At 41.3% G+C, this 19236-nt stretch overlaps 1 protein-coding gene across 2 annotated transcripts in view; it reads right to left on the bottom strand.

Moving 5' to 3' along the window:
- Nucleotides 1–19236, bottom strand: part of slc12a5a (solute carrier family 12 member 5a) — a 148648-nt gene that overhangs the window by 8309 nt on the left and 121103 nt on the right. For both annotated transcript variants that reach the window (XM_041947868.1, XM_041947861.1), the window contains exons 5-13: nucleotides 10039–10093; nucleotides 8795–8925; nucleotides 4437–4684; nucleotides 3478–3689; nucleotides 2461–2628; nucleotides 2096–2194; nucleotides 792–849; nucleotides 494–668; nucleotides 248–366 (exon numbers count right to left, since the gene is read on the bottom strand). In XM_041947868.1, coding sequence (XP_041803802.1) covers nucleotides 248–366; nucleotides 494–668; nucleotides 792–849; nucleotides 2096–2194; nucleotides 2461–2628; nucleotides 3478–3689; nucleotides 4437–4684; nucleotides 8795–8925; nucleotides 10039–10093 — 1265 coding nt within the window. The remainder of the gene's footprint in view (nucleotides 1–247; nucleotides 367–493; nucleotides 669–791; nucleotides 850–2095; nucleotides 2195–2460; nucleotides 2629–3477; nucleotides 3690–4436; nucleotides 4685–8794; nucleotides 8926–10038; nucleotides 10094–19236) is intronic.

The following is a 19236-nucleotide window of genomic DNA, read 5'->3' on the forward strand; positions in this document are numbered from 1 at the left end:
AACTGTGATTTCACCCTGAATGCAGCCCAAGGAGTATATTGTCTTATTATCTGTCACATTCACCGGTATTTATATGTTTTACCAAAGCAGAAAAGCTGCCTGCCCTTTTGTGTGATGAGCTAAATCCCAGAGCCCATAAAATTTGGCATTTGCATCGTTTAAGGAATAGCAGGGGACTGGCTGCTCTGAAATCTCCCACTGTTGGTTCCTGAAAAATGGCAGCAAATTAGTTTGTTTCAGTTCTCACATGGAGAGGATAGGAGCCACTGCATCGAGGGATGCGATGAGGATGCCACTCTCGCAGATACAAGCTGTCAGCAGGAGGGACCATGTGGGTTCTCCGTTGGCCTTTCCATGGCCAAAGATCTGCGGGGACAACACAGAAACATATTCACACCACTGTTTTTTCAAGAGTTAAGAGCGCGTTTTGCACCCAGTATGTAAAATCATTAGGGAGGAGAAAATAGAGTGTAAAATAAGTGGCCAGACTGACCCGAAGCGCCGGCACGATGCCGTCCTTGGCGATGGCCTGCAGGAGACGAGGAGCTCCTGTCAGACTCTGCAGCCCCGCCCCGCAGGTGGAGAAGAAGGAGCCAATCACGATCACCCACGGTGATGGCCAAGCCAACGTGCCAATCACCAAGTTCCCGTGGACTCCCTCTCCGAACCTTGAGCAGAAGGGAAAAGGTTTGGAGCACATGAAACCTGGGTTTTCTTATTGCAAATTATAAAAGGACTAATCAGGTATTATTACAGGGCTGTTTGTTTCAACAAACCAAGGATGGACTTACTTGTCCCTGAGGACGACACCCTCGATGCAGGCACCGAACAGAACCACACTGGACATGTCTAAGCAGTTATGGATCAGGAAAGTAAAGGTATTTCAAAGACAGGTGTCGTGTTCTTAAACTGGTCGACATTTGATATTTGTCTGCAAGCATGTTTCCTGGATGAGACCCGTTTAGTGATTGACAGGACTTCATCAACCTTTCCCTTTGAAAATGCACTTAATGATCTGATAAACCAATCAACTACATTTGCTGAAAAAAGACATCAATCGATTTTGTTAAGGATAATATCTCAGGGATCAATGACATTGTAACTAATACCCTTCCGCTTTATTAACTTGTGATTGCATCGGCGGCCCGATGATGCGATTAGACGCCCTAATCATATTTGTTTAGATCCCAAGCTGATTACTCTGAGATACATGGAAGACATTCAAGATGGCTGCTTCAGAGTTAGATTCCTGTAATCACATCTGCATTGAGGTACATGTGTACCAGCCAAATACCAGTTTCACTTGATAATCAAGGATATAAAAATCCTTAATTGAAACTTTAACAAAGAAATGTCACCATCCTACACAGCACAAGAACGTGTGGGGAAAACAGCACTTTTTTATGCTAACTAGTCATTACCATTACATTACACTACATCACATGGGTGAAAAGAAAAAGCTCACACTGAACTTATGCCGCCATGATTTAAAAGAAGAAAGTCAGCATCTTCTCCCATGAATGGTACATTCATTCAACCTTCATTTAAATCTCGAGGAATCATTGAGGGCATGCCCTCATTTTCAGTGATGTCGCGAGTGCAATTAGGACAGAATAAATACAGGCACAGAACAGATACAAGCATACTTTGGGCCAATCTGACACACAATGCAATACCCCTCATCAAAATCAGACTGGTATTGTAGCAGTTATGGCCTTTCGCAGTTTAAAACGTTGACCTTTAATTATTGTGCTCCCTGCAGGCCAATCAGTGTGTTCTTGTTGCAGCAGAGCAAAGCACCACAGTGCATCATCCCTTCAAGTCCTGTCAACATTGTGTGGCATCTGGCATATCATCACTGAGCTTAAAATACAATTTGAGTAGATATCAAGCTGGAACACTTTAGGAGTACTTTTAGATGCCCTGTAGGAACAAGGAAATGATTAGGATTTCAGAACATAATTTTCCAATGATATAATATTTGACTCAAAAACTGGCATTAAAGGTTTAAATTTTGTAGAAGACGGAAATATTTTTGCAATTGGTCTGTGCAGTGAGCCTTATAATCCTGCAGGGGGCAGTAGTAAGAGGATACAGACAGTGGAGGTGGTGGTGATGGCTGCAATGGTTCCAATGGGGATTGACTTCTGGGCATCACGCAGGTCTCCAGAGCGGTTGGAGCCAGCCATGATCCCTGAACAGATAGTCGAGAAGCAAACATTGTCAAGGTCAAGGAGATTTAGACACATACAAACACAGGGCGGGTTAGAAGCAGCAGAATATCCTTCATGAGAATGACACAGATTCAGAAGTGTCATACAAAATATGTTTCTCTGACATCTGAGTGCTAACAATACACACAGTCACCCCTAACCAATAAATCACTGAATTCATACAAATCACAGTGATCACACACCAGAAATACTTATAAAAATCAGGTGAGAAATTAAAGTTTTTCACCTGTCACAGAGGGGAAGTAGATGCCGACCAGCAACGTAAAGAAGCTGGTGATGTCGGCCAGCACATAGCGGTTTGCGTTTGTCAGAGGGTCGTCGGGGTCTTCCGCTGACTCCATGGACTTTCTGGCAATCAGATCCCCCTTCTCATAGTAGGTCCCAAACAGGTTCTCTGGATGGGTGAGAGGGATGTAGGGAAGAATCAGGTGAATGTGAATGTAGACATAAACATCCTTTCATTCTACCTGGTTTACTTAACTATCCAGTTATAGGACATTTCTACTTTTGCATCGTTACTTTGACGTGTTTACATTTGTGCTCTAAGGCTCACTGTTAGCCCTGTAAATGCTACTAGAGAGACAAGGTAAAGCAAGCTCTGGGCTTTCCGTTGCCAAAGGTTTCGGTTGGCCCAGGGCTGACAAATACAAGCGCTGTTACAGCCAGGATCTGTTACTTTCTTCTGCTTTGTCTTGGTGAAACTTTGTCATTTAATACATTTCCTGGAAAGACTTTCGCCCACCCCCGACAAGAGGTTTATCTTGTAGCATCCAGCTCTGTGTCACACACTGTAGGTGGAGTGAGCAACAGCGATTGCACCGGCATAGTGAGAGCAGGAGACCAGATGTTTTTTTTTTTTTTTCCAGCCGAGAAAAAAGTGAGAATTGCCCCCCTTCAAATGTAACATTGCATAATGGCAACTGCTAGAATTGTCAGAAATTGTAGTATAGTGAAACATTTCACACAGAGCGTCTTTGTTTGGCATGGTGATGTCTTTATGGAAACAGTCTGATGCAGTTTTGCAAATAGCATCTAGTCCTCTAATGTATGTGATTAGAACATATCAGTGACATATATGTGTGTACATATACAGTATATATATACACACACACACACACACACACACACACACACACAGTTAAACAAAGCTGTTTTTTCTTTTGAGGAGAGAATGCCAGCATCACCAGTAAATTATCAGTGACTTCGAGTGCTCGCTGTGGAAAATCAAACTGGGTGAACCAACCTGCCAGGATTCCACTGGTGACTCCTGGGATGCCCTGGATCTCAGACACATTGTTGGCTGCGAAGTACTTGTCGCAGGTAGCGTTGAGGAAAGGCGAGTCGCAGAACATGTGCCACAGCTGGGTGGTGACTGTCCCATTAGCTGTCTCAATGGTTTTGGCACACACATCAAAGGTCTTCCACACCAAAGTGCGGTTGCCCAAGAGACACACGCTGGAGAGAAGAAAAAGGACAAAATGACTGTTGTGCTTGAAGCACTGCTGCAGCGGCTGGCCTGTGTGTTTCTGTGTAAGCGATTAGTTCTGACTTTCTTTAGTAAAAGACACAATATATTAAATCACAAAATGTCGCAATCTGCCTGCAATTTGATTTGATTCCATTCAGCACAAAAACAGCCCTAAATGTATTGGTAAAAAGTAACTACACTGATTTAGTAAGCATAAACAGATAAATAAACACTGAAGCACAAACAGTGGAATTTGATTCAGGTTAGAACTGAGCTAAAACGGGTTGACAAGTAGACATCTAGTTACATATCACAGTGGATTCATCGGAATCTTAATGACTATACAGTCATAACCAATGTGAAGCAGGTTCTATCTAACGACGTGCTCAAATAATAAAATCATTGGCAACCTAATTTAGCTCAGTTTTAACCTGCAAGTCTTAAAATCTGTGGACCAGCAAATCACTTAATCAGTGCCTAATTGGTCCGAACTGTAGTATTATTGGCACACGAGGGAGAAAATCTGAATGAACAATCTTATTCTGAGCTTTAAAACCAACCCGAATGGCTTTCTAGCATCAAATCAATGTAGTGACTTGTTTCTAACCTAGAATGTGTTGCGTGCGTGTGTTCCTACATCAGGTGTGTATTGTACGTGTTTCTCTGCCTGGCTGACATCGTTATGGATGTGCTTCGTGCTAAGCTCGTATTGTGTCTTGGATGTCACTGCTTACGGGAATACGGGAGGGTCGACGGCGGTCTTGATGACCCCGGCGTAGACGGCCAGGATGGAGAGAATGACGCAGGCCAGAAACACCAGGGCCAGCTTGTTGACGTACTTCACGCCGACAAACACCACAGTGGCCATGGAAGTCAACAGGATGGTGCCGTACACGCGCATGTTGTTCAGCAGGGCGGCTTCTGCCTCAGCACCCTCCAGGCCCTCCAGGGGAAAGATGGCCGCTTTGGGCACTATGTAGATCTGTAGTAGAGGGGTTATGTTATTATTTGTTCTTGCCCGTTTATATCCAAGAAAACACACCTTCATTTTTCTCATAAAGGTTCCATACAATCTCACTGTAGCTCAAGGGCATCTTGGTGGTAGTTGTTTAGAGAGTGTTACTCATCCACTCTCCCTCCTCACTTTCCCCCAGCCTGTCTGGGGATTTAAACCGGCAGATTTCAGGTCACAAGCCTGCTCCTCTAGCTCATTGTTTACTGCAGAATTTAATAAGTTTCACCCTGGGTAAAGAAAAAAAAAGCCGAAATATAATAAAACAGAGGTGAGAAAAGCATGAGGTGAGTGAGGAGGACAACTGTGTGAGGTGTGAAAACATGTGATGCTCACATTAACTGTCCTCCACTGGAGCTTGAAGCGGCGCACATAATTCTGGTCTGCTATTTTAATTCAGCTTAATTAAAGAACTCAAGCATGGTATTAATATTTGAAATTAACTGCCATTATTACACTTTTACTACGGGTCACTCTAAGAATAAACCCATCATATATAAAACGGTAAATCCCTAATTAGCCTGTCAGTATCTGTCATCAGCTTTAGATGATTCATGGTGAAGCTGTTACATAAGCACGGGAATTTCTCTTCTTCTTTCAAATAATCGTTTGGTTTCCACCCAAAACAGTAAAATCAGCAAAAAGAGGAAATAAAATTGAGACGAACATGCAGGGAGTCGTGGCTCATTACGGTCATTTGGCTGCAGAGACTGATCTGATGCTAAGAACAGCATATCACTAGGCAAACAAATCTCCTGCTCCACTGTGAACTGTTCATGCTTCCTAAAATAGCAGCATCAGTTTGTGTTCTTGGCTTGGGTGGAAGGATGAAACATATTCAAATCAGCCTTCTCCAGATCCGCTCCTTACAATTCTGCAGGGATTGTTATTTTACAATGGAAACTAAGCCAGCTTTGACCCAGAAGACAGAATTAACCTCCAGGCATGATCAAACTCTGCATATCCATTAGAGGCATCAAGAAGGAGAATAACGGAATAATAATAATAATAGAAAAAAAAAATCTGGCATGTTGATAACAGTGGACCAAAGTGATAAGAGCTGTTTCAAGGAATGGTCTTGTTTCTCAGCCAGTGTCTTGATCGCTCACTAATGCAGTATTTGCATAATTACCCAATAGTCCATGCAGCATGGGGGACTGCAGTGGAAGAAGTGTGGAATGAAAGGCAGAGGAGGAGGAGGAGGAGGAGGAGGAGAGGAATGAAGATCGAGATGAAAGATGCCTGCATTTCATCAAGTGATCAGAATTCACGTTGAAGAACACGCAGCTTGTGAAAAAATAGCTTCAAAGTGCAGTGAGGAGGAAAATAAACTGAAGCAGAAGAACTGTGTTTTCACGAAGGCATGTGGCACGAAGCTGTGCTGCAGTTGGGAGCACAGGGTTCATTTTTATATGTTTGCCAATTCACCATTAATTCCACTGCCCTGAAGTGCAATCAAGATGCACAGCGATTGGCTGTCAAGGGTTGCAGTAATATCACAAACTCTTCCTGGATTGATTTATTCATTTCTCCCTCGTCGTCCTCTTCCTGGTCTAACAACACTGGTGAAGTGGGTGTGGATGGGGGCCAGCAGTCCTCCACAGCTACGCATCTCTCTACACATCTGTGCCACCTATCGGCTAAGCCACACCCCTATATGAGTGGTCTAATCAAATCTGAAGAATAGGTTGTGATCGACTTACAGAAATAACAAACTCGAAATAAATGTAAAGGTGCTTCTAACGCAGCTCCCCTGTCGGCTGAAAATAACATCTGAACATCTGTGGGACTGAAATGACAGTCGGTGCTGTACAGAACAGCACAGAAACATAATCGGACTGAATAATGAAATGCTAATTCAGTCTAAAAGAATCGGCCAGGACTCCCTCCCTTGAAAAAGCAATTTTATTGTCAGTGACACTCTTTCCTGGTTAAATAAAAGAAAAGAGAGATTATTCATATTCCAAGTAGACATCAGTGATAGGTTTTTGAAAGCCTCTCTGCTGCTGGTTTTGTTTGGCTCCTTGCCTCATATCATTGAACCAATTCCAATATTGGCACCAGTTTTCCTTGGGCCAGAGCAACGTGGAACCAAATCTTTTATGTATTACCAGCGTAATTTAATCAAGGGGTCATAGTCAATCTTGGCAATGCTGCACTTGCTGCACAATGACATCACCTTCCTCTTGAGAGTAGCCTTTGTGACAGTGTTATCACTATGACAAAATTGTATAAGTATGATGTTGCAGAGTTTACTGCAGGGAAGGAAAAGCTGTGATTTGAGTGGTCACCCTCTACTAACCTGGCAGAGCTATCCCATCATTTTCCCTTTCAACGCCATGGATGAATTAGCTTGAAATTTCAAGTAGGCTGAACAAAAGAGACAGTTGACAGTTCTCTCCTTCGCTCACATCAACATGAACCCACTCACTGGGCTGTCATTGATCTTTGCATCTAATTTCCAGTCTGAGAAAACATGGCAGCTGTTCTGGAAATGTTGTCAGAATTTTTCACCAATTATAAACCACAGTCAGTCTCAGAATAAATCTGTGGTGAGAAATGGGCCATGCACCTGCAGAGAAATGTACCATTTTATATCTACAAGGCCCGATTTTAATATCTATCAAGGTTGAGCGATTTGCAGGATGATCTAAGTCCCATGATCATCTAAATATTCGCTGATTGGTCCTGAATCCACTCTGGACTGGCTGTCTGATGCTAATCTTTGACCACATACACTTGATACCAGCGACATCTCAATTGTTTCTGTTTGCCTCTAGTCACAAAATCACTGAGGCCCTGTTTACACCTGGCATTAAAGTGCTGCTTTGGTGATACAATCACAAGTGGGCAGCTTTAAGTTCATCAATTCACACCCGGTATTACAATGCGTCTCCATGCGCGTCTTGAGTGACCACTTGCGATGGGATCTCACTTCCCTGCTCTATATGCAAACAAAATCCATTATTTCAGCTTGCAACGGCATCTGGCAACACAGAAGAGAACAAAGGAAGGCTGAACGTAGAGGGAGAAAATCCAAACTTAATGTTCATCACCTCCATATGAAGGAGCCATTGCCTAAAATTATTATTAAATATGCCTGAGCTGCCTACTTTTCTGGCTTAATTAATAGTAATAAACACAGCCCAAGGTTCCTGTTTAGCATCATTAATCAGCCTGTAAATCCCCCTCCTACTGTCATTCCTGCCTCATCTTCTGTTGACTGTGAAATCTTTTTTTTGACGGCAAATTCGATGGTCCAATTTTCCACTGTCTGTTTACCATTCAGCCGTCCTACTTCACTGTCTGAATTTGCTCCTCTCTTCCTGCAGATCCTTCTCAACACTTTAGCTCGTATGCGTCCCTCCTCTAGTCCATGTGATTTAATGTATTTTAAAATTGCCAGTGTTCAGCCACTTCTTAAAAAACCCTCTCTAGACCCTGCACATCTAGAAAACGACAGACCAGTAGACCTTCTGATAACTTTTCCTCTGTAGATGATCAGTTTATTGGTTCATTTCACTCTAATATCAAATCTACTGCTAAGACTCTTGGTAACATCTGATTAGTTTATGACTTTTGAACAACATGTTACTAAGCTGGTTTAGTCCTGTTTTCTGCAGCTACGAAACATCACAAAAATCAGATGTATGTTGTCTTCTACAGATCCAGAACTATTAATTCACACTTTCAGAAAGTGCTATATAAATAAAGCTTTACTTACTCACTTGATATGATGGTATCGGCAAATTAGTATGTACTTCCGCTTATGCAGAGGACATAATTTGAGAAGGTGGTCTTCCAACATGGACCAGGACACATTGGCTAAAACAATATGGCCATATGTGGCTCAGACCACCTCCGGACGTGGTCCGAGTGATCAGATCTCAATGCTTCCCCAATGTGTCTTGGGTGCATTCACACCTGCACTTAAAGCTGTCCACTTGTGATTGCATCAAGCCGCATGTTAATGTCAGGTGCAAACAGGGCATGAGTCCCCAACCCTGGTGTACTCACACTGTTAATATTAAATCATGTACAGCAAAAGAATGAGAGAGGAGTAGAGAGGATGTTTCTTACCAGGAGGAGCTCAATGGCCCCCAGGATGTACATGGCTCCAGCGTAGGTGGTCCCCAGATAGAAACAGATTCCCACTGCTCCCCCAAACTCGGGGCCCAGGGAACGGGATATCATGTAGTAGGAACCTCCAGCTACACACAAACACAACAACATTAGCAGAAACACTCAGAAATATGTGTGTGGTGGTAGCATGTAGGTACGTATATGACTTAAATGCAATGGACAGACAACTGCATGAATCAGTCCATGTGTTTTTCTCAGTTTTTTAAAGTATATTTCAACAAATTACATTTCCATTAGCACATTACTGTGAATTATTCAAGAGACACACAACAATTTCTCAGATTTAAGTTTGATATTTGAGTGGCAATAATGTCCCTTCATTTATTTTGCTCTAATATAATGGAAAAAATGATGACAATGATGCTCATTATGTTATCAGACCTGAAAATAATGTCGGACAGTTGTTGAATTTGTGCACCAAAACCCCCAAAATATTAAATTTATAACAGAGAAAAACAAGGAGCTCCAAGTCTCTGAAGCTATAACCAGTAAATGTTTTACTTGAAAAATTACTAAAGTTAAAAATTAATTGATTGTCACACCTGCACTTGGTCATATTCTTACATAAAGCATATAAAATACTAGTGTAATCACATAAATTTGCTTTTGTCATACTGATGTAATATTGGTTCTACTGTTTTTGTGAACAACCTTTTTTTTAATCAGCGCTTGTATTTCCAAACAGTGTGCAAATAAATTAACTGAATATAGATAAACAAACCTTAATCAGCACTTTGCAGCAGCACAAAGGGCTGGTACCAGTTCTAACAGAGACAGTTATAATTGGCATACACTTCCACACTTCTCTACAAGCCTATAATTTGCTCTGACCCCTGCTGTACACACCAACTGGTAAGACGCAGGCCATTATTACTATATAAACTCACATTATAAAATATAGCTATGTTGCATGTGTACATTAAATGTGTCTGCATACAGATATAAACACATACATTCAGGTTTACATGTCAGGCATTTGGCTGAGGTTTTATTTTGTGTAAATAACATTGTGTGACGAAGAGCTAAAGTGCACAAGATCCCAGACTAGAGCTTTAAATGTTTCTGGGGATATCAAGCTGCGCTGGGAGTAATGTGCCAAAAGCAATCAGTGAAAAGAGAAATTTAGAAGCGGACAGACTCAAACAGTGATGACTGTGTGGTGCCAGCGTCTGCTCACCCACCTGGCACTACTCCATTGGTAGCGATGGCACTCATCGAGATGGCAGTCAGCATGGTCTGCACAGAGAGAGAGGGGAAAGGAAAGGAAAGGAGACAATTAAATCGTATTTACCAAAACCTGCATAACACTGTGCATATGAACAGCTCATTGCTCATCCATTAATCCTTTAAAAAGCATTTTATTCGTATTGGTGTCGATCGACAGATGTAGCAAAGATAAGAATCAATATATCTGAATAATGCAGGAAAAAAACAAGGATTCAAAAAGATTAAAAAAAAACAATGCAACCAACTCTGTGTGGCTGTACTCTGGTTTAACTGTGCTATGAGCTAAATGCTAATGTCAGCAAGCTAACATGCTCACGATGACAATGCTAACATGCTAGCAGGTGTAATGTGTGCCAATTTAGCAAGACTGGAAATAGCTAACCTCTCCCTGTACCATTATAGTTTAGCTTGTTGGCATGCTAACACTTAATGATAATTAGCAGAGCACAAAGTACAGCTGAGGGTGATGAGAAAGTCATTAGTTTGCAGCTAATTGGTCATGAATCAAATTACCGGACAAATGACATTTTTAACTTGATGATGGATGAAAAGTTCAAATGTCACCAAAGTGATTATAATTCATCCTGAAACTGTACCAGTTTGATGGTAATCCATCCAATAGATGGGAGATATTAAAGGAAGCTAAAAGCTGAAGGAAACGTCAGAAGAGCACTTAAGTCATTAGCATCTGTGCTAATCTCTAAATGTCTCCCAAAGTACCAAATTTCATTTTTGAGATATTTCAGTTTGTTCCAAATTGGACCGACATACACTGTTTTCATTTTATGTCATCCACCTTTGAGGAAAGCTCACTTTTTGTTTGCTAGCCACTTTTAGAAGTTAACTTTCCACATCTGCATTTCCTCCCAGTGATGTCCATCACAGTGTCAGGCCTGTGGTACGTAACATCTAAATACCCCGTGATGGTTTACGTGAGGACAACACCAATTTACAGCAATGTGACATGCTAAAGCTGACTGGTTGTTGATTAGATAAATAATAATGCCACCGGGCTTGTCAGCAGCTGTCAGAGCGCATTCAGACAGCCAATGACAACTCAAATGTAAGAAAAGCACCAGGAGAAATGGAAGGGCATGCTAGAATGGAGATCACTAGCTGCCTGCAACACAAACAGCCCTGCAGAGGAAGAGGGGGAGAGATGCATGCAGCGAGTGGAAGAATGGGCCAGAAAAATCAAAAATGACAAAGTGAGAAATGGAGGGAGAGATAGCGTGTGTGACAGTACAAAGACAGCATTAAGATTTCATCATTCTCGCAAACGCTATTGTTGAATTTCTGAGTGTCTTTTTACATTGTCTGCACATGAAAGAGAGCGACAGAGACAGAAAGAGAAGCATGAGGAGGAGATGTGAGAGCAGGCTGGTAAAAATCAAGTGTCATCCATATTTTCTTCTTTTTTACTTCTCTGTCGATACTGCCCCGCAGTTGTAATTACATTATTTCCCCAGTTTTATTATGCATTTTCTTTCTATTGCATTTATTGTTTTAGCCATTGTTTGAATGTCCAAAATACAACTTTTCATAGTTCACTCTATTTTTATGTACCTGTTACTGATTCAGCTTCAACACAGTTTATGTAAGATTTCACATTTACAACAAATGTTGATGTATACAAATCATTCAGTGTGGATTGACCTTTCCTGTGTACAAGTCTTTGTTGCACATACTTTGCATTTACAACAGGAGCAACAGTGGTACAGAAGACAAACTGGCTAATTTCAACCAGGAGAGCCAGATACTGTACGTTATGTACAGGAATTTTACAGATTAGAAATCCAATAATTTTACAGATTATCAATTAGATCCAATGACTAATCAATGACTGATAAATCACAGTAGCAGAAGATAAAGATAAATTTGAGATAATTCAGAAATTAATTTAATGCTCGTAATAATTTGAATCTTTTTTTGGCTCAACTTTATCAGTTCATTGTAAATGTTTTTGACAAATTAAATTTCCAGTGAAGTTGACCATTTAAAATTCATATTTAGTTAATTAGAAAGATATGCCATATATACGTATATGTAAGTCACAAATTAATTAAATCGTCCAAAATATTTATCATGAATCCAATGGTTTAATGGGTTTTATTTTCCATCATCCTCAATGATAGTGCTACAACCATAAATGTATAAATGTTCATACTGCAATAATAATTACTATCATTAATAGCAATAAAAATAATTATTTCTGATACTCTTTAATATTCTTGGATGAAATCACAACAACTGCTACATTATTAACTTTATTTTCATTTAGGTATCTTATACCAGCACATAAGAAAAACAGCATAATTGAGACGTACAGTGGAAGTCTGGTGAGTCCCAGCTGGTTATGTTCGACTATCATTGCGTCCGTCTCTGTGAAGACTGTAATGTGGTTAGTGTCACCTGAGGGCCCGATGGACTGACGATCAGGAGCGAAGACTGAGTGGTACTGGGCTCTGTTCCTCTCTCTAATCTGGTCGTAATGAGGCCACAAGCTCTTCTCCCATCACAGCAGATAAGACAGTAATTGTTTAAGTGTTTTATCTGATGTGGGAAGCGGCCATGCAGAGGTAGTCCGTCGCATACTGAGTCACTGAGTCACCGCACAATTATGCAGGACGGCCACCAGTGGATTCAAATGACTGAGACTTACTTGTATAGTTAAATATGGTCGAAGTGTTGTACATTAGAAATAATACATGGCTCCAGATTGCATATATTTCAGTTATGTTAAGGTAAAAAGGCAATAAGAGAGAAGTCATATGTTTATTCCCCCCTCTTTACAAAATATATATAATAATAATTAACATTCATAGAACCCCTGAAGGGCGATTGTGCATTGAGTTTGGAGAGTTTCTTTTTTTAAGCCTTCCCAAAACCAAAAACACCTGAGCAAAAAGGTAAGGAGGAATAGATTAAACAGCATGTCTGGCTAACTTGTTTACTAGATTAGACTATACTGTCTTTTTACTACCTACATGAATATGGCTAAAATAGCATTTCCTCTAAAGCATATCATTAGCCAACTACATTATTTTGTTAGTTTCTATAGAAAGTATTCAAACAAGGTATGCTAGAGCTAATTTTACATTTTCCCCTATCATACTGTATTGTGTGTAGGGTCCATTATCTCTCTGCCTGCAGTACAAAAACGATGCTGCTCCTTTATTTCAGTGTTTCTACATTGAGCATCAGCTGGTGATGAGGCTCTAGTGTTTTAGCATAGCATCATTTATGAGGCCATCAAGTGCATATTTAAGGCCTTTTTACAGGCTTCTCATTTCAAAACAAATCAGCTGATCACAGATTTTTATACGAATAAGCTTGGAGCTAGATAACTACAGATGATGTTAGTTTATCAACCCTTGTTATTCCAGCCGGCAGTGTCTGCTTCTGTCGACCTCCATCTGAAATCAAAACTTACAAGGAATTTGAAGAGGTAAATCTGCCGCTATTATTAATGTTAACTGCCTATGTGCTGTGAGAAAAAAGACTGACAGGTGTAGCAGCTTTAACTCAGGGCGTGAGGCCGAGAGAACGGTCAATTTATCCCTTTTATTAGATAGATTTGGCTTTTATCAGTTCTTTCATTGTTAACAGTGTCTACCAGACATTTTTTGTCCGGATCATGACAAGCTCCAGACATAACACAGCACCAAATGTGACCTTTCAAAATTCACTCAAGCAGTTTAGTCTCTGGTGACACAGGTAATTTCACCTCTATCCTCTGGTTAATTCCTGATGGTCTGTCTGTCATTTTTCAACACTCTTTTTTTTTGGTCACTTTACCTTTACTTTTAGCAGTGTCCTACTTTTATTGCACATGACCCTCCGGGCATCACTGCAGACAGAGACATTAACAAATGTCATCAATCAGCTGCTGTCACAAACACAGACGATCACTTTAAGCGTCCTGCAAAGTTTGCACAGATCTCAGAAGGTCACACTTTGATTTGCTGCAAATGTGAAGGATGTGTCCTCAGGAGCAGATATGTAGATTAAAAAAAAATAATTTTTTTTTTATCTTTCTGTCTCTTATTTTTTTCCCCGGTCAGCTGAGTGACAGCTAAGAAGTCCAACTACATCACCTGACGACCTCATGTGTGAATCAGCGTGTGATTGGTGGACTGGCGCTGGAGGCAGCAGTGCTCTGCAGGATGTGCAGCATCTTTTTTTCCCACTGACCCAGAGCCTGTGGCCTGTTTTTATCGCCCCACTTTCAGGCAGTTCAGGTAACCTAAAACTGTTAAGACTTGAGAGTTCCTTGAGTATACGCTGCGCTCCGGCTTGCTAACACTATCTTTCTCCATGAAGCCTGGAGTCAGTGCCTGTACCTCAGAACTCACATGCACCCACACACCCTCTGGCCTCCAAGTGTGCCAGTAGAAAACGTCAGATTATGCCGCCTCGCCATCTGTCTTCTTCATATGAGGTACAATAGCAGACAGCTTACATATCAGACAAAAGGGCCGATTTCCGTCAAAGGCAGAGTGAATGCTAGCGAAACCTGAATAATTGCTAAGCCATCATGATTACTGGCAAAGCCTGAGGAAAGTATTTGATGAAGAAGCTAATGTTCGTTTTTAAGAAAAGTCTGCTCACTGATACGGTGACAGCGACTGCATAGGACACTTTAGGTCTGTTTCTTCCCAAAGCTACAGACAAACTCTGATTTGGCCTTTTGTCGACCTCGGCAGTTGAGCAGAAATTGGTTTTGACAGGAACGAAGTTTCTGCGCTGCCCTGAGAGCGTGCTTCATTAGCATGCTTCATTACACAAATGCAGAATAGTACAACTTCATCAATTCACACACAATGGTACAGTAGAAGTCTATTTTCACTGTGCTGTTTATCACTTGAAATCCCTGTGGATGGTATAGTGTAGAAGGCAAAAGTGTCAGGTGAAGGGGATGGAGGTGATTTTTACTTCCAGACGGACATCAGTGATCGAGACTGAGGACTGAGCACAGGAGGATGAGATGCAGCTGTGTGTGTGTGCGTGTGTGTGTGCGTGTGTGTGTGCGTGCGTGCGTGTGTGTGTGGGGGGGGTTGGTTGGCGAAGCAGGACCAAAATTAGATGGTAGGTGGAAAGAGATGGAGAGAGAGGCAGAGGAAGCAAAAGAGGAGAAGAGACGGGAAATAATGAGACAGTAGAATGAAAAAAGGGTTGGAGAAATTGAGGAGGTGAATGAGATGAGAGTAAAAAATGAAAGGGATGAAGGGAGAAAAGCATCCTTAGCATTTAAATGAGTCACGACAGAGGGCAGACCACCCTTCCCCTCGCAGCATTTGGATTCAAGACCTGGAAGTAATGAGGAGGGCCAAACAACAGATGACTTTCCATCTAGAATATTAAACCTCATTTTAGCTTGGTGACAAGGCTGCATTCATTATCTGGGCTAAAAATACACACGTGCAGCACATGTTTGAGCACACCGGCTCGGAGGACGGCGTCTCAAATGCTTGTGTGTTTAATTTTATGGATAATGGTATAAGGTGTCAGAGCTGTTCCGCACGGAGGCACATTCCTCGCGTAATAACGATTCCAGAATGTTTGCGGTTTCGGCGGCTCGTTAATGTTCTGTCAAAATGCTGCATGACGGAAAAGTAACGGCGTGTTGGACGGATATGTGCTGTTGTGATTGAGCATCTAATGAAAAGTGCTCCGTCAGTGAAATCCCATCATGCGTTCATGTGAATAAAACATGGGGTCACGCTGGATATTATCAAGCTGTACAGCACGCGTGATTCCTTCCCACTTCAAGTCCTGTGGATTTCGCTAAGATGAGGATCGCTGTATTCATGTATTTTACACACACACGCACAAACACACACACGCTCATGTGGTGTGTTGCTGGCAACCACTGGAGGGCTGGGTGGTTATGTGTTATGTAAGGAGCTCAGGAGGAGAGAGGTGGGGGTTTCTCACACACCGTTCACGCTCAGGCTTATCGCCCCGGGGCTCTGCAATGAGCATGGTGTGACTGATAAGAAATACGCGTGTGTGTGTGTGTGTGTGTGTGTGTGTGTGTGTGTGTGTGTGTGTGTGTGTGTGAGGGAGAGAGAGAGAGAGAAAAATGGAAATGGTGAGAAAAAATGATCGTGAGAAGGAAGGAGGAACAGAATGTATGTACATGTACCAGTATATGACATGTAAAGATGTTTTAGTGTGCGAGCAGGCAGAAGACATGTCGCAGTTTCTTTTTTTGCGTGCGTTTGCATGACTTCCCACCGAGTCTGAACCAGCTTTGATCTTAAAGGCTTTTTTTTTAAACACTATACAATTTTTTAAATGCTTTTTTTAGTACCGTAATTTCTCTGAAGCATCCAAAGAATATCTCCTCTTTTAGAAAATAAATATACCAACGATTAAACTTGAACTTAAAATGATTGTTTCTACATTCTCAATGCATATCCTGCAATTACGTGTCATACCAGTTTTCAAACTGAGAACAACAATCAATACAAAACCATTAAAACACACACACCGCTCTCCTTCAGCACGCTGTTTCAAAGCCCTCTATACACTGTCACAGAGAAACATGATTGGGAAGCATATTGCTTGTGTGTCTGTGCAGGCAACTTTGCAATGGTTGGGATTTGAGGGGGTTGTTCTATAAATACACTCTGTGCTGGAGGAGAATCTAGGCTGCACAAACACACAGACATGCCAACATACAGTCCTGCCACAACGCACACTGCAAACCAGAGAAAGGATACGCAAGCCTGACAGGCTGACAGACCACGCGGTTTGAGCTAAACTGCCCTGTGCGACAGCATAAACACACATAATAACTCCTTTCTCCCGAATAGGTACGATGTAGAGCATTCAGCGAGGAGCCGCATTATATGTTCCCTGACAATCAAATGCAACAAACAAGTCAAACACAATCAGCTCGTAGCAGCCACTCAGCTCAATGACAGCGGCGCTGCCAATCCTGTGGGACACTGTCTTTTGTAATTCGAGTCTCAAGGCCACAGTGTTAGTCCAACACCAGAGTCACTCTGACACATGACAGCTCTGTGGCACTAACATTAATGGGAACCACAGAATATCACAGTGTGTCATCATCCATTTTGTTCTTTTTACGGATTCAGTGCGCTTGAATGATGAATCTTTAAAACACAACTATTGCGATGAAAGACAGTCCGCTTCCCTCTATCTGCGTACCTCGAAGAGAACCTTGTTTGGTAGCCTTCATGGTTAATGTCACACGACTGCAGTTACAGCAACATCATACTCCACCAATGGCCAGTATGATCAAACTGACTAAAATAAGACACGAAAGCTTCTTCCTTTGAAATGCTGCCTTAACAAGGCTTTGTTGGGTTTCAAGGGTCAATATTACCACTTAAAAAGTAAAATTATTTCCCAAATAACACTCTGAACTATGAGTATGTTATTCTGCCAAGAGGCTGCAGTGTTAGTCCACATCTCAAACAGTGATGAGGAAAAATTATGCACAAATGTACATTTAAAATATAAGGTAGAAAACAGTATGATTGATGTTCTGCAAATTCTGTTGCTGATGCTAACAAGGTTTTAAACCACATGTTTTGTGACTGTGTGTGTGTGTATATGTATGGATGTTTCAGGTGTGATGTGTCAGGTGATAGTCCCTTTTTCTCGTTGTCAACAGGTCACATCAAAAGACATAAAGCAACAATGAAATGATCCTTGTAACAAATATTGTCTATGTAGTCAAAGCCAGATGGAGCTTACTCCTCTGTGCCGTAGAACTCCACTGGTGTCCACAAAACACATTACTGAGCCGCACTGTTGCACTGGGTGACGTGTTCCTTCATTACCTTCATTATTATGAAAATGGCCACTGAAGTGTATTCTGAGGCGACCCCACATACGCCATCCTGCTGTCGTAAACACTCACTAGCAGCTGAATATAGTCCCCAATAACATTTAAAAAGGGTACAAGCAGAAAAAAAATCAAAAAGGTAAAGAAATATATAAAATAAAACCAATCATATACATCCACACACATATCAGCCAATGGGCAAAGCTGGGCTGGGTCATGTGGCTTCAGGCCAATCATCTTCCCAGACTGGCAGAGAGGCAATTAGAGTGTTCAATGAGAGACAAGGGTGACACCATATTTGGTCCATAAACTGCAGGAGTGAAATTAAAGGCTTGTGCTTCAGTTTGCACAGAAGAGGCCTTCACCCAGAATGTGCCTATTTGATGTGACACACTTAAAAAAGTATTTCATAAAGTGCTATATATAAAACAAGTAGGAAGAGCAACAAGATACATCATAAATAAAGTAGTAGTGTTTGCTGAGAAGCAAAGTGCCAGATGCTTTAGGAAATTACTCTGCTTTAAAAAAAAAAAAAAAAGTAGTGACCAATTTCTCAGATTTTCATCTTCAGTGGGAATAAATGAGTTTGTGGCAACAAACAGATTATATCACTGCTGGTTTTGATCTTGTCATGAGATTTGTTGACAGTAACAAAAACATAGAAAATCTATTCAGTGTGAATTGTTTGGAATTAAATTTACTGATTGTACTGAATTAATAATGCAGGGTTAAAGACTGTGTGCAATATAAAGTGTTGCCAATGTAACAAAGAAAAAAGACACTACAGAGGAGCCAGAGTTAGCCATGTCTACTGAAGAGGCAAATAATTATTTCCAGTTTCCATTTAGAGACTCTGAGAGACGGTTTATGAGTCTTAGCAGTGGTTTGTAGGACAGTAAAATCTCAGCTTCAGACAGGAAGAGGCTGAACAGACTAATCTGGGGGGGCGGCTTTGTGTTCGGGTGCTTTTTCCACAAACTCCACGAAGGAGGTGGGAGAGATGAAAATTATGGCCGATCATCCCAGGAGGGACGGGGTGTCATCTGTCATTTTATACAAGCATATATACCTGCATATACTTCATGATACAGAAAATCTTCTGGTTAAATATCTAAAAAATCAAGGTACTTAATCACATTCATGCAAAAGTCAGATAAAAATGCTGCTCTTTGATTTGCAGCATTGTCCACAATGGCCAGTCACATTATTAAAAGACGGCTGTGGTATAGATGGTGAACTACCCAACGCTCTTCATCTAGTCCCAGCAGCTCCTTAGATTCTTTAATCTGAGCATCTGGTATCTTTTACTACGGCACAGCTCATTACCTGC

Source organism: Chelmon rostratus, chromosome 2, assembly GCF_017976325.1.
Source record: "Chelmon rostratus isolate fCheRos1 chromosome 2, fCheRos1.pri, whole genome shotgun sequence".
Classification (NCBI taxonomy): domain Eukaryota; kingdom Metazoa; phylum Chordata; class Actinopteri; order Chaetodontiformes; family Chaetodontidae; genus Chelmon; species Chelmon rostratus.